Below are 15,658 nucleotides of genomic sequence, written 5' to 3' on the forward strand. Positions count from 1 at the left end.
TCCTGATATAGGTGCTGGAAATCAAACTTTGGTCCTCTACAAGAACAGTACATGCTCTTAATCTCTGAGCCATATCTTCAGCCCAAAATTTTATTTTTAGGAGTTTTTTTTAAATATAAAAATGTATGATATTGTACCATTTCAATATACTCCATGCCCAGTTTTCTTAACATTGTACCATATAGTATTGTTGTCATTACTAACAAAGGTTATTCTTTGTGTTCAGATTGTGTTAGTTTTTACCCAATGTTCCCCCCTCTTTTTTCTCCCTTCCTGTTTGAGCCTTCCATCCAGGAAACCACAGGGCATTTGGTCATGCAGTCACATGGTTGTAGGTGTGGCTTAGCTGTAGCAGCTTCTCAAGTTTTCTTTTGATTTTAATGACCTTTCTGCTTCTTTATTATTATTATTATCTGTGTGTATGCTGTTCATGTATGTGTTCAGACATGCATGTGGGGGGTCAGAGAGCCACTTTAGGGAGTCAGTCTTCTCCACTGGATTCTGGGGTTTGAGTTCAGGCACGCACAGCTGGTATTGTTACCCACGGGACTATCACATTGGCTACACTTGGTGCACTGTTAGTGGGCTCCATAAAAGTTTGTTCACATGACACCCAGCATGGAAGTTATGAGGTCTTCTGCATTAGTATATACGATACATGGCTTCTCTCTCTCCCTTGCCTGTTGATTTTGTCGGGAAACCTCTGTAAGCCCAAACAAGCCTTGACTGTGAAGACATTTAAGCTAACATGTCTTCCAAATAGAATTTAGTTCAATATAAAATAAATAGATCTTTGTAAGGATCAGGGAACAAAGTGACTCTGAAGCTCTCTTTATTTTTTGTGTTTGTGTGTGTGTGGGTGGGGGGGTAATATTCCTCACATTAGTCAATGTATGCATTTTTTTTTATTCTGAACAATTTAAGTAAGTCTGAGCTTGTTTACATTAGGTAAATAAAGCTAATTTTCATTAGTAGCAGGAGTTCCACCTTTTTAAATCTTTATACTTTTTGTTTACTTAATGTTTATTTATTTTGTCCCTCACAATATAGACAGCCTGAAACTTGCTATCTTGACCAGACTGGCTTCAAACTTGCAGAGATCCACCTACCTCTGCCTCTTGAGCACTGGACTGAATGTGTTTGTTTTTGCTTTTTGAGGCAGAATCACACTCTGTGGCTCTGCCTGACTAGACTTTACATGTAGACGTGAGTAGGCTCCACTTGAGTGTGTCCTCTTGCCTCTGCCTTCTGAGGGTACACCCAGCTCTTGAATCTGCCTCTCATAAATGAGAGGTTTATAACTGAGTTACTCGGTAAAGAAATCAGCTGTGTTACAGTGAATCTATTTTTCTATTTACTGTTAAATTCTGAGTGAAATATTTGCGAAAACCATAATTGACATTCATGGTAATAAACTACTTAAAAATGGAATTGGCCCTGGGAGCTGGAGGTAGAGGCAGTTGTCAGACACTGATGTTGTGCTAGGAACTGAACTAGGTTCAGTGGAAGCACAGTGCATGTTCTTAGTGCAGAGCCATGTCCCTAGCACAGTGAAGCTTTGTTCTGAAGAACATGCATGTCATTTGCCAGAACCTAGGGCCAAATATTATCAGATATCAATAATCTATATTCGAAAAGACAACTATTGTACTGTCTCATCTCGTATATGGAATCTAGGGTGTTTGTGTGTGTGTGTCTGTGTCTGTGTATGAGAGAGAGAGAGAGAGAGAGAGAGAGCGAGAGAGAGAGAGAGAGAAGACAGGTGGGTAAAGGAAGAGTGAGGAGAGTGAAATGAGGGCGACGGCTGGTGCTAATGCAGTCAAGTACCTGATGGACCGGAAAGAAATGGAGTTTTGAAGGCCATTATTTTGTAAATATAACAAATGCATGTTAATAAAAATTCAAAGAAAAAACCCTGAAGAAAAGGATTGATACTCAATCTCATGAATGCTAATAAAGTGTGTACTATAGTTGTTATACTAATTTTAGCAAATAGGTAGACCAGGGTTTCTTAGAAAAGCCATAAATTAGTAAATTGTTGCGTTTAATTCTTTGTAATCATAGGCCCAAGAGGATGCTGAAAAGCTTCGTTCTGTCGTGATGCCCATGGAGAAGGAAATTGCAGCTCTGAAAGATAAACTGACAGAAGCTGAAGACAAGATTAAAGAGCTGGAGGCCTCAAAGGTTGTGAGATGCTCTTACCCATCTGCTCCAATGCCGGGAACAAAATTAGGATCACTTAAGAAGCGGTGCTGGGAAGTCATTTAGCCTTGTGTCTTAAGAATCTTATTTTTTGTTTTAAATTCAGAAAAGCAAAATGAAAGCAAACCCCCTCTATCATAATCTGGCCTTTGGTTATTTAAACTCTCAGTGATGATGCTTATTCATGAATGAAGACTGCTGTTCAGTGGCTTATTTTATCCAAGTGAGACTCAACCTCAATTTTCTCTTATTCTTTCCCCCCCCCGAACCACCCCTTCTTGGTTTACTGAAACAGAGTTGGTCTGTGTAGCCCTGTCTGTCCTGGAACTCGCTTTGTACACCAGGCTGGTCTTGAACTCAAGAGATGTGCCCACCTCTGCCTCCTGAGTGTTGGGATTAAAGGTGTGCACTACCACTGCCTGGCCCTCCTTTTTCTTTTAACAAGTTATCTTTTTTGGTTTATTCTTGTAAGACAGGGTTTCATGTAGCCCAGGCTGACCTTGAACTTGCCGTGTATTCAATACCTGTTTTACATGGCTCTCTCAGGGCTTTAGGCTGAGAACTCTGACAACTGAACTACATTCCTCGCCATAGTTTTCTTACAGAGGAAAAAAAATCAGTTTATAGTTGACTATTTCCTCGTTCTAGTTCTAGAGATCTTTTAGAGAGGGTGCACTTCCTATTGGCTATATCCACAGCATGGCTGGGATGTGGCTCCTTGGTACAGTGCCTCTCTAGCATGCTCAAGGATGTGGCTCCTTGGTACAGTGCCTCTCTAGCATGCTCAAGGCCAAGAGATTTATCCTCAGCACTGCATAAGCTGAGCATGGTGACTGATGTCTTATAATAGGATGTCGAAGCAAGAGGACCTGAAGCTAAGGTCGTCTTCAGCTCTATTGTGAGTTTATATCCATCCTGGATTACATGGGATGCTGCCTTTAAAAAGCCAAACCAAACAAAAAGTGAAGTGGAAATATTAATAGGGTATTAAAATTTTTATGTCAGTTTTTAGTGCTGGAGATTGAACCTAGAGCCTCACTGAAGTATGTTAAGCAAGTGCTCTACCACTGCGGAAATTCTTTAGTAATGAAAGAAAATAAGAGATTAGAGGTGCAGTTAAGTGTTGACACTTGTCTAGTACACGAGGATCTGGGTTTGATCTTTAATACTAAAAGTACTAAAAGAAAATGGGGTCAGCAAGATGACATGACAGATACAGTTGCTTGTCTTCGAGCCTGATGACCTGTGTTTGATCTCTGCTGTCCATATGATGAAAAGGAGAACTGATCCCTAGAAGTTGTCTTTTCATCTGCATCTGCCCCAACTCTGTCCCCCAACTTTGAATAGACGTGTTTGAAAATAAATCTTAGAAGAAGAGTGTAAGAGATTGTAAGAAATGAGTAAAAGAAGGGGCAGGTGGAGTCCTGACTTGCAGACATGTCAATGTCTGTATAATTCTTGAACCTATAGTAGGCATGATTCCTGTGCAAGATTGGATTGCTAACAAACCCTGTTATAGAAGGAAAGTGGTGCACTGTGTTCTTTCCTCCATGAGGATTTATATGGCATTAACGGTTGGTGGACGAGGAAGAGAATTTTCTTTATAACCAGTGGGAGCCCATGCTCTCACAATCAAACTCTCACTCAGGCTCCTATGAACAACTTACTCAGTCACAGGAAGAAAAAAAGACATGAAAGTAGAAGAAGGGCTTTATGGGGAGAAGGGTCAACAAGGCTGGAGTGGGACAAGGGAGGGCAATGGAGCAGATGAGATCAAAGTGCAAAGTGTACATTTATATGACATATAACTGAACACAAGGTAAGATTGATCATAAAGAAATACACCAGGCCTGGTGGCTCACACTCAGGAGGCTGAGGTAGGAAAATTGCTATGAGTTTGAGGCTAGCTTAAGCAACAGAGTGAGATCTTGTCTCAATAAATAGAAAAGTAGAGAAGAAAGGGATACATAACAATACGCTGTGTAAATTTAACCAAATGAAAACTGATGTAAGCAAGTATAAGATAAAATAGGTTAAGATGGGAAAATAAGAGAGAAGTGCTAGAGAGATGAAACCAGGTTTGGTTCCCAGCACCTAATGGCAGCTCACAACCATCTGTAACTCTACTTCCTAGGGATCTGGTGCCATCTTCTGGTCTCTGGGCACTAGCACACACATGGTATAAATGAATTTATGCAGGCACACACATACACAGGAAAAAAAAGTTTCGACAACAAAAAAGATTAGAAATAAAGAGATAATAAGTGATCAGTAGTCAGAAACTCAGCACTTAGTAACCTGGATGACTTGGACAGATCTCTTATTTTTACTATCCTTTAGTTATCTTTTCCTTCTGTATCTTTTAAAATTATGGTCATAAAGTATCAAATTCCAAAGAATTCATGTTATATGGGCCCAATACTCTGATTACAGGTTATTTATAATAAAATATCTAAAAAAGATGGGCTGGAGAGATGGTTCAGGGGTTAAGAGCACTGACTGCTTTTCCAAAGGTCCTGAGTTCAAATCCCAGCAACTGCATGGTGGCTCACAACCATCTGTAATAGGATCTGATGCCCTCTTCTGGTGTGTTTCTGAAAACAGCTACAGTGTACTTATATAAATATAATAAATAAATCTTTAAAAAATATCTAAAGATGTGGGGGAAAATCACAAAATACTTATGATGGTGTAAATATTACATGTGCTCTTTTGCTGTTGTGAGCCAGTGAGTTATATTAGGGTTGCTTCCAGGAACAGGGGTGATTTGGTAGTGGCTGTACCACTAAAGAAAATGTCTTTTCCTCTTCTAGGAACCACTGACTGCTATAAACCCTCAGGGAGGACAGGGACCCTTCATGACAGAATGGTGATAGGTTAATCCTATGTAGGCAGTCACTGTTGCTTCTGCAGCAGCCATTTCCTGCCCTAAAGACATTTTCACAGTACTCCTCCACTTCCTCTGGCTCTTACATTCTTTCTATCCCCTCTTCTACAAGAGGCAGTGGAAGGGAGAGAGAGATGTACCTTGTAGGAGTTTGCATTCAACATTCACTTTAGCTCAGTACTTTGCCCAGGTGTGAGTCTCAACCTCCCAGAAAAAGAACCTAGAAGGAGCATTATTCTAAGGGAGTAAACATAAATATTTAGAGGGCAATTTGACAATTACATCATGTCCACTTAGCAAGAACAGTAGTAGTTTTCCCATTAGGGCCTATGACCTCCACAGCCATGGGTACATTTTGATCGCCTGGTTGGTTGTGTGGCACCTGGGGTCTACAACTGAGTGACAGTCTTCTTCCAGCAGTCTACATAGCAGCTTTTAGTATTCTGGAAGATAGCCAACAGGATGGAAGCTTCCATCTTCATCCTATATTGATTTCTTTATAAATCTACAACCAAAGCAGGTGTTGTCTTCAAGTGGGATCTTGACATCTAGTTCTGATAGGCAGCAACAGCAATGACAAATACTTAACAGTACACTTAGAAGAGAAAAACAGTAAAAAGTGAAAATAAATGGAAGGAAATACAGAATAGTAGAAATTAGTGAGATAGGAAAATAAAACCTGTGGCGAATGTCAATATAACAAAACAGAAGTTTGTATAGAAAAAAAAAATCAGGAAATTGATAAAAAAAAATCAGAAATGGGGCATGATTCCTGATATAAAAATAGTAGACATGTAAATGTCACACTAGTACATTTGAAAAAAGATTTTAAAAATTCTAGTAAAAAGAAGCAGTGATAATAGGATCATACTGTCAAGACCAGACTGAACTAGTAAGATGTTTTTGTAAAACAAGACTACACAAGTTATTAGAAGGGTTATACACTTTTCCTCAATTTAAAATAGGAAAGCTAAAATAATAATTATTACAGAATTAGGACCCAAAAATCTTTTGGTGTGTGGCATATGTATGCTTGTTATGGGTTTGTGCGGTGTATGTACACTAGGGAGGCAGAGTCATTGTGAATTGTAGGATAGCTAGGGTCACATAGGGAAACAAAACAAACTGTTCAGCCACATAAGGAGTCAGGGAAATGAGAATGAAAGAGGGTTTGTATTTTAGTCTAAAAAGGCTCTAAAGTCTACAGAAGAGACTTGTTGAAGCACTTGCAGAAACAGGTCCGGCAGCTCTCTTTGCGTTGGACATTTGCTGACTATTGTAGGGTTCTTACAGCTCTTGTTGCTCACTTCCTCTTCTAACACCATCTGCGTTTTTGGGAAGGTACCCTTTGCAGTTTGACCTCACCCTGTCTTTGTTGCCTAGAATGTTATAATTGTCTACTTGTGTAACCTTTTTTTCTTATTTATTTTTTATTTTTATTTTTGAGGCAGGGGTGTGTGTGTGTGTCTTACAACATATAGTCCAGGCTAGCCTGGAATTTGTAGCAGTCCTGTCTAAGCCTCCTAAGTGCTAGGATTATGGACATGAATAAGTGTGCTCGCTTTCTCTCTCTCTCTTCTCTCTCTCTTCCCCCCTCTCCCCTCTGTGCCCCCCCATGCCCTCTCTGTTTCACTCACTCACTCACTCACTCACTCACTCACTCACTCACTCACTCACTGTGTAGCTCTGGCTATCCTGGAACTTGCTATGTAGACCAGACTGGCCACATGCCTTTCTTTGCTTTCAAGAGTGCTGGAATTAAAGCCTTCTGTATGGTTTTGATTTGGGTTGTTAGGGAATGTTGTGTAATTCAAGGATACTCACGTGCTATGCTGCTACTTCAGCACCTTCCTGGAGTTAGTAATAACTTTCAAATGCTAGAAATTCAAAGAAGCCGGGCGTGGTGGCACACACCTTTAATTCCAGCACTCGGGAGGCAGAGGCAGGCAGATTTCTGAGTTCGAGGCCAGCCTGGTCTACAAATTGAGTTCCAGGACAGCCAGGGCTATACAGAGAAACCCTATCTCGAAAAACAAACAAACAAACAAACAACAACAACAAAAAAAGAAATTCAAAGAAGAGTGCATTCTAAGAAGTAATATGACATAGTGGACTCCATGGTTATAAGTCATCCTTATATTGGCTGCTGTATTAGCTATGTTACTTTCAGCTGGTAACAGGTGTTGAAGAGACTGCCTTACAGTGTTGACCTCTCTGTCATGCTGGCTGATTGTCAGCTTCTAGCAAAGCACTAAGCTGCAGTAAATGATCATTTCAGTTTCTGACTTAGAGTTTCTGATCACAAGCTGTTTTAAACTGGAAAGAGATGGTTCATGGAAAAGATGTTGAAATTGAAACTAGGTATAAGCATTTTGAAACAAACAATCAAAACAAAACAAACAAACAAAAAAACGGGCTGGTGAGATGGCTCAGCGGGTAAGAGCACTGACTGCTCTTCCGAAGGTCCCAGCAACCACATGGTGGCTCACAACCACCTGTAATGAGATCTGACGCCCTCTTCTGGGTGTCTGAAGACAGCTACAGTGTACTTACATATAATAAATAAATCTTTGGGCCTAAGCGAGCAAAGTTGACCAGAGTGAGTGGGGGCGACCGGAATGAGCAGAGGTCCTAAATTCAATTCCCAACCACATGAAGGCTCATAACCATCTGTACAGCTACAGTGTACTCATATACAGTAATAAATCTTAAAAGAAAAAAAATCTCCAAAACCCAGAAAGTTACTCATACCCGATGAGTTTAGGATAGACAGTTTACATGACAGAATAAGACAAGTAATATTTTCACTCTTCCTTTTTTTTTTTTTTGAGTAATACTGCATTTTATTTTGGCTGTGTCTATTTTAGTTATGTAGGCTGTGTTGTTACCAGTCTGAATATTAAAACAGGAAATATATTATGAAAAGATAGGATTTGAAATTTTTCAGCACTTGCCTTCAAATTTATATGATTATTATAAGACCAGTTACCTTTGCCTCTTGACTTCTCTTTTGAAAAAAACCTTAGCTGCTGTGATGTACATATGGAGGTCAGAGGCTAACTGTAGGCAGTTGGCTCTTCCTCTTACCATGTGGGTTCTCTGGATGAGTCTCAGGCCATCAGTCTTGGGGGTAAGCACCTTTTACCTGCTGAGCCGTCTCACCTTAACTTCTTTAACTTCTATACGTATTGATCCAAGTGAGTCCATTTTATAAATGTAAAGGATTTGGAATTACCTCCCCAGAAATCAAAGAAAGGTTGTAAGAATATAGTGCCATTTTTATCTTACCTAAAAGGAGAGCGGGACTGAGAAGATATAGTTAGGGCTGGACTTCAATCCCTGGAACCTATAGGAGGGAAAAAGACCCGGGAAGAAAGAGATAGGCAGATACTCAGAGCCCAATGTGTAGCCACCCTACACACTAGGTTAGTTCCAGTGTTAGTGACAGACTATCTAAAAACAGAATAAAGTAAAGCCCCCATGTAGCTGTACCTAAGGGATGGCACCTGTAGTTGTCTGATTTACATACATATGTACTTCGTGCACCTACACATATATGTGCAATGTAATACAAATGCGCTTGTGTGCACGCACACACACAGGCAAATCCTGATTTTGTTGCTGCAAAGGAGAACAGCCAAGCATATGCACGCATTGCTCTGTAAGCACAAATTTGAATTATCTTTTTGAAATGCATGGTATAAAATAGTTACATACGATTTTACATATAGATTTAACCTAAAGACTTATGGCTAGCATCTGCCAATTCTGTCATTTTCTAAATTTCTATTCTACTTTCTTATTTAAAATACAGCCATCTAGCTTTACCTCATTTGCCATTCCTACCGGGGTTGTAAGGCTTAGCTTTACACTTTCAGGTTAAGGAGCTGAATCATTATCTGGAGGCCGAGAAGTCTTGCAGGACTGACCTGGAGATGTACGTAGCTGTTTTGAACACTCAGAAATCTGTGCTACAGGAAGATGCTGAGAAATTGAGGAAAGAACTGCATGAAGGTAGGTAGATATATGTTGTGTATACTTTTACTTTATTCCAACCATGTAAGTAAAATACATATTGATGAACAACAGCATCAGATCCTAAAGCATCAGTGCAGCATGCCAGTGATTCATTTTAAGCTTTATAGTCAGTTTGAAAGCCGTTGTGAAAGTTAATGTAAAGGAGTTTGCATTGCTAAGTAGCCTCTCCTTCCACCACTGCGTCAGCAATAACTTTACAAGGCATGAGCTCTGCGTAGAACACAATGATGTTTAAAGTGCTTTAGTCTGCTTGGTATTCAGAGGGAAGTGGATTAGCAAAAATGAGAGCGGGGTAGAGAGCACCTCATGTAGTACAGCAGTCTAAGGGGGGGGGGGTTGATTTCACTAACGAAGATGTGTAATGCAATGTGCAAGTGAACTCTGTATTTCCACAGTTTAAAAAATATAGAAGCAACGAGGCTTGGGTGTGGTGCTTCACACCTATAATCTTAACACTTGAGAAACTGAAGTAGAGCAATCATTAGTTTGAGATCAGCTTGGGTTACGACTCAATCTTTTTTTTGTTTTTTTTTTTTTTTTTTTTTTTTTTGTTTTTCGAGACAGGGTTTCTCTATATAGCCCTGGCTGTCCTGGAACTCACTCTGTACACCAGGCTGGCCTCGAACTCAGAAATCCGCCTGCCTCTGCCTCCCAAGTGCTGGGATTAAAGGCGTGCGCCACCACGCCCAGCTGACTCAGTCTTAAAAACACAAACAAACATGGGTTGGAGAGATGGGTCAACAGTTAAGAGCACTACTATCCTTACAGAGAACATCTTGCCTATAACTCCTGCTCCAGGGTTTCCAGCCTCCTCTTCAGACCTCTGCATGCACCTGCACTTGTGTGTATATAATCATACCCACTTATATATACATAATTGAAAATTAAAAGCACAATACTTTGAAACAATATTTCTTTTACTTTTTTTTTTTAAAAGATTTTATTACTATCCAAAAGTACACTGTAGTTGTCTTCATTTGCACCAGAAGGGGGCGTCAAATCTCATTATGGGTGGTTGTGAGCTACCATGTGGTTGCTGGGATTTGAACTCAGGACCTTTGGAAGAGCAGTCAATGTTCTTACTCGCTGAGCCATCTCACCAGCCCCCTATTTTATACTTTTTAAGATCATAATATAATTGCTTAATTTTTCTCGTTTTCCCCTGTAAATGAGCCCTCATTCAAATTCTGAGGCACTCCTCTTTTTTTTTTTTTTTTAAACAAACAAACAAATAGAACTCCCCCAAAACAAATCAAAAGAAAAAAACTACAAAATCAAACACTTGAGATACACAGTAATAACTGCTGCTTCCTCAGCACTGTGGAAAATAGAGACGTGAACAATTTAGGATTGTCTATGAGCCAGCTTTCCCTCTAAATAGTTGAAAACTGAAATAATATATCCCTAAGGAACTGCTACATAAAATGTGGAAGTATCCCAATCTTTGAGTAGGGTTTTGACTCCCAGGAAACAGTCTTTTACATGTGCTATTGGCATCAGACACCTACACTGTCAGTGGGGTCCAAAAGAAAGAAGTTTCAATTTGATTAAGATAAATTTAAAATTTGTGTCATAACCTTTCTAAAATAATCTTTGAGATTATAAAACCTTCTTAGGGCTGGTGAGATGGCTCAGTGGGTAAGAGCACCCGACTGCTCTTCCGAAGGTCCGGAGTTCAAATCCCAGCAACCACATGGTGGCTCACAACCATCTATAACAAGATCTGACGCCCTCTTCTGGAGTGTCTGAAGACAGCTACAGTGTACTTACATATAATAAATTAATAAATCTTTAAAAAAAAACCTTCTTAATATATATAAGAACGGAATCAAACGATCATTAAAATGAGGAAGTAAAAGAAGTAATTTTTGGTGGTTGGGGTCTTAGTTGGTGGTAAAGCACTTGCCTAGGAAGCACAATGCCCTGGATTGGGTCTGAAAAAACAAGCAATTAAAATAAAAACCTCGGTGCTGGAGAGATGGCTCAGCGGTTAAGAGCACTGACTGCTCTTCCAGAGGTCCTGAGTTCAAATCCCAGCAACCACATGGTGGCTCACAACCATCTGCAATGAGATCTGATGCCCTCTTCTGGTGTGTCTGAAGACAGCTACAGTGTACTCATATACATGGAATAAATAAATAAATCTTTAAAAAAATAAAAAATAAAAAACTCCAGTAATTTCTTTACAGATACATAGCACATCAAAAAAGTATCTTGGAGTGAGTAAGATGGTACAGTGGCCAAGCCTGGTGACCTGAGGATCCATATGGTAGGAGGAGAAAATGACTTCTACAGTTTGTCCTCTGACCTCCACATACACATAACCTACCACACACACAAAATAACTAATTAAAATATGGATAAGAAATACAGGAAAATAAGAATGTCCTTTTTTTTTTTTAAAGACGTATTTATTTTATTTATATGAGTACACAGTAGCTGTCTTCAGACATACCAGAAGAGGGCATCAGATCCTATTACAGATGGTTGTGAGCCACCTCTCCAGCCCAAGCGTGTCTTGAAAAGAGAAGAAAAGAAGTAAAAATTGAGAAGCAGTGTAATAGTCTAACAACAGGTTACAGACTCACTTGGAGCCTAGGTCTGTCTAGCAGTCAGACCCAGCAGCTGTGGGATAGAGCACCATACAGCTGCCCTGCTGGGAAATGGATTGAGATGGGGCATGATCACTAACAGAGGGGTCAGTTCTTCTTGTTCTGTAGATAGGTTTCTTTAAAAAATAAAAACCAAAAACCAAAAGATGTTGCTGGCACCTGCCTTTAATCCAGCACTTGGGAGGCAGAGGCAGACGGATCTAAGTTCGAGGCCAGCCTGGTCTACAGACTGAGTTTCAGGACAGCCAGGCTACACAGAGAAACCCTGTCTAGAAAAACCAAAACACAAAACAAATACAGTATATTGAAAAAAGGGAAGGGGGTACTTAAAGAAATACTAGAGATGGCTCAGTGGTTAAGAGCACTGACTGCTCTTCCAGAGGTCCTGAGTTCAAATCCCAGCAACCACATGGTGGCTCACAACCATCCGTAATGGGATCTGATGCCCTCCTCTGGTGTGTGTGAAGACAGCTATAGTGTACGGATATAAACAAAATAAATAAATCTTTAAAAGAGGTTTTGGAGGCAGGAGTTGCTGGTACTGTTCTTGAGCTCTCAAGATCCTTATTAGCTGGGACTGCAGACTTAGGTCATTATACCCAGCTGAAAGAAGTCATGGTCACATGATGCTTTTAACATTTATTTTTAATATTTTTATTGTTGTTTTCTGAAGTCAAATTTTAAGTATTTTGTGAAGCCTGGAACAGACCTCTGGCTACAGCTAAGGGGATGTAGCAAAGAGGTTCAGCAGGTGTGGTGGCACACCCCAGAGAGGTTCCTAGGCTGCACAGTGAATCAGCCCACCATCCCTTGTCCCCACCCTCCCAGCTAGTTCAGCAACTCAGTGTGCAACAGACAATAAACAAACTGTGGTACTGGAGTAGTGGACCTGGGGCAGGCCATAGAGACACAATTCTACAGAGGCCGTGCTTTTATCATATGGGTTGTGAATGAGCCTTTGAAGGCTTTTAAAACAATATATTTTCTCAATATTAAGTTTGTGGATGGTAATCATGTGTTGTGTCCCAAGAGAACATTAGCGATAATTACCATAACTATAATAACAGCTCCAAGTCCTGCAGTAAAGCAACTATTAACATTTTTTTAAGTTTATTCAGGTTTTCTAAAAATTATGAAGCACAGAAGTTGTTTGAATGTTCCTAAGGGCATAATTGGGGTGACTTTGGTTTCAAGGGGTAGTGTGGGAATAGTTGTCATGTTCACTTGTAGATTGATCATTGGCGTCAGTCATAAGGCAAACTCACAGAATAGAATGCTGGCCAGACCTGTAGTAGACCTATGCTAAAGAAATTGCCCACTATCAAAATGAAGTGTTTTTGATTGGGGGGGCTCCTAAACAGTTTGCCATCTCTTGGAACAAGAACGACAACAACACAACCAGTTAAAGCATACATGGCAGAAGGCCAACGACCAGTTTCTGGAATCTCAGCGTTTGCTGATGAGAGACATGCAGAGAATGGAGATTGTGTTAACTTCGGAACAGCTCCGACAAGTTGAAGAACTAAAGAAGAAAGACCAGGTGATTGGGCTTTTTTTTTTTTTTCTTTGTTTGAAAGATTGATTTTATTTTTTATTCTGTGTATTTGTGTCTGTGTGTTTTTTGGAAGGGGTGTTTAGTGCACATTGAAGCTGGAGGCACAGTCAGTTGTGAATTTCCTGATGTGGGTGCTCTGCAAGAGCAAGAGCTAAGCTATCCCTCCAGCCCAGACAGTTGTTTCTTAGGCATCATGGTTAGTGATCATGCTCCTGTTCATATCACAGTGCGTATGTGGGAGGCTGACTAAGCTGGAGCAAGATGCTTTGTGACACTTTATTATCATTTATTTGTGATTCTGGGGATCATACTGAGGGGTCTTGCTCATGCTGGGCAGATGCTTCCCCACTGTGCAAAATCTCTAACTCTTAGTGATTTTATTTTTAATGTTACTTTGAAAAAACATAGTAGCTACCCAAATGTGATGGCATACACTTACAGCCCAGGTGTGGTGGCACGTTCTTACAGTCCAGGTGTGGTGGCACGTTCTTACAATCCACGTTCTTATAGTTCCAGCCCTTGGGTGTGCGATTGGAGAGTGATGGCTGTGAGGGCAGCAAATTCTGTTCAAACCCAAGCAAGCCATTGGGAGGACTTTGTTGGCTTTATACATTATCTTTTGTGGGAAGAAAGTGACTTAGAAATAACCCTTGGAGACCGAAGGACGTAGCTGTATGTATCTCTGAGAACATCTTCTCAGTAGTAATGTAGTTCTCTTAGGATTTCTGAGTTTTCAGAGTAGGCCAAATTTGTGGTGACCTTGCTTTAAAAGTCTGATTAAAATATGATAGGGTAGAGGTTGGGAGTAGTGGCCTACACCTGACATCCCAGTATTTAGGAGGCAGAGAAAGGAGAATCATGATTTCAAGGGCAGCCTAGGTTAGGTAGTGAGATCCTGTCACATAACCAACCCCACTGAATAATGAGTAATGAAACACTAACACTTTCTCATAGAAAAAGGTCTTGTTTTAAATACAAAGTGAGGTACTTAAGAGATGGCTCCTTGGCTAAGAGCACTTGTTGCTTTTGCAGAGGTCTAGATTCAATTCCCAGCACTCACATGGTAGTTCACAACCATCCACCCTTGTTCCAGGGAATCAGATGCCCTGTTCTGATGTCCTCTTTGGACCTATGAGAACACCAGCACTCATATGACACACATATATACATGTAGACAACACACATAAATAAGTCTATGAACATATTTTAAAATACAAATGAAATAATGTCAAGTGCTCAAGCACACTACTCCTACCAGTGACTTCATCTATCAATTTGGTAGTGTCTTCTAGATTATTGCCTTCCCCATATAACTTGGGTTTTTTTTTTTTTTTTTTTTTTGGTTTTGGTTTTTTCCAAGACAGGGTTTCTCTGTATAGCCCTGGCTGTCCTAGAACTCACTTTCTAGACCAGGCTGGCCTCAGAAATTTGCCTGCCTCTGCCTCCCAAGTGCTGGGATTAAAGGCTACCATGGCCCGGCTCATATAACTTGTACATACACTTGAGTATTATTTTATACTTTGCGTTGCCATAAGCATTATCTTGGGTTTGTTTATATTCCAGTTCTGTCTCACTCTTATTCACTGGTAGCAGAGCAACCATAATTGACTTTACCTTCTCTATAGTGGACATCTAGAGCTACCCCCATTCCTTCTCAGAGAGTGTCACAACCAGTATTCTCTGGTGTAGTGTATATGTGTACAAGTATTTCCTTAGATTAGCTGTTAAAAGTGTTCTCTGCTCTTTTAGGTATTAAAATATTTTAAAATGCTATATATGACTTAGGTTAGATTTTGTTTCTTAGTTTTTATTTTAATTTTGTTTTTAAATTCTTGCTTAAAGTGTAGATTTTTTATCTCATTAAAACAGTCTTTTACTTTTAAGATGATTGTTGAAGCCCTTCATTAATACTTGTGTTAGCTAGCATTGTGCTGAAGCTTAATAAAGAATTTCTCAGCAAACAAAAAGTCTGTGAGGCAAGCATTACATAGCCTTTCCTGTTGTAGATTAGGAAGCAGGCCAAGGAAGGTGATGGCAGTGCCCACGCTTGAGTCATTCAATCTGGAGGTTAGTTTACTTGCTTTTGGTCCCTTACTTTCCATGCTCCTGCACATATGTCGATCTGGTGAGCCCTTTGCTCGTCCACCACAGGTCTAGTCTTCTAGGCCTCTGTCTTACAAGTGCTTCCTTTCTCCCTGGAGCCCTAGTGACCTTCTCATTCAGTGAGCAAGTTCCTCTTCTTGTCTTTTGATATTCAGCTCTAGAAGTTATGTACTTTGGGTTCCCTTTGGTGGCTCTCTCTTTTTTTTAAAGTGTATGCCAACATGCCCAGCCTATGCCCTCTCCTCTTCTCTTCTCTTCTCT

General features: G+C 40.1%; 1 protein-coding gene across 5 annotated transcripts in view; it reads left to right on the forward strand.

The window, feature by feature from the left end:
• The window catches only part of Rabep1 (rabaptin, RAB GTPase binding effector protein 1), a 98,382-nt gene that overhangs the window by 46,781 nt on the left and 35,943 nt on the right, over nucleotides 1-15,658 (forward strand). For 4 of the 5 annotated variants that reach the window (XM_006533750.4, NM_001291143.1, NM_019400.3 and 1 more), the window contains 3 exons: nucleotides 2,065-2,184; nucleotides 8,968-9,103; nucleotides 13,101-13,279. In XM_006533750.4, coding sequence (XP_006533813.1) covers nucleotides 2,065-2,184; nucleotides 8,968-9,103; nucleotides 13,101-13,279 — 435 coding nt within the window. The remainder of the gene's footprint in view (nucleotides 1-2,064; nucleotides 2,185-8,967; nucleotides 9,104-13,100; nucleotides 13,280-15,658) is intronic. The other variant, NM_001291142.1, reaches the window with a different exon arrangement.

The sequence above is a fragment of the Mus musculus genome, chromosome 11 (genome assembly GCF_000001635.26).
Source record: "Mus musculus strain C57BL/6J chromosome 11, GRCm38.p6 C57BL/6J".
In the NCBI taxonomy this organism is placed as follows: Eukaryota; Metazoa; Chordata; class Mammalia; order Rodentia; family Muridae; genus Mus; species Mus musculus.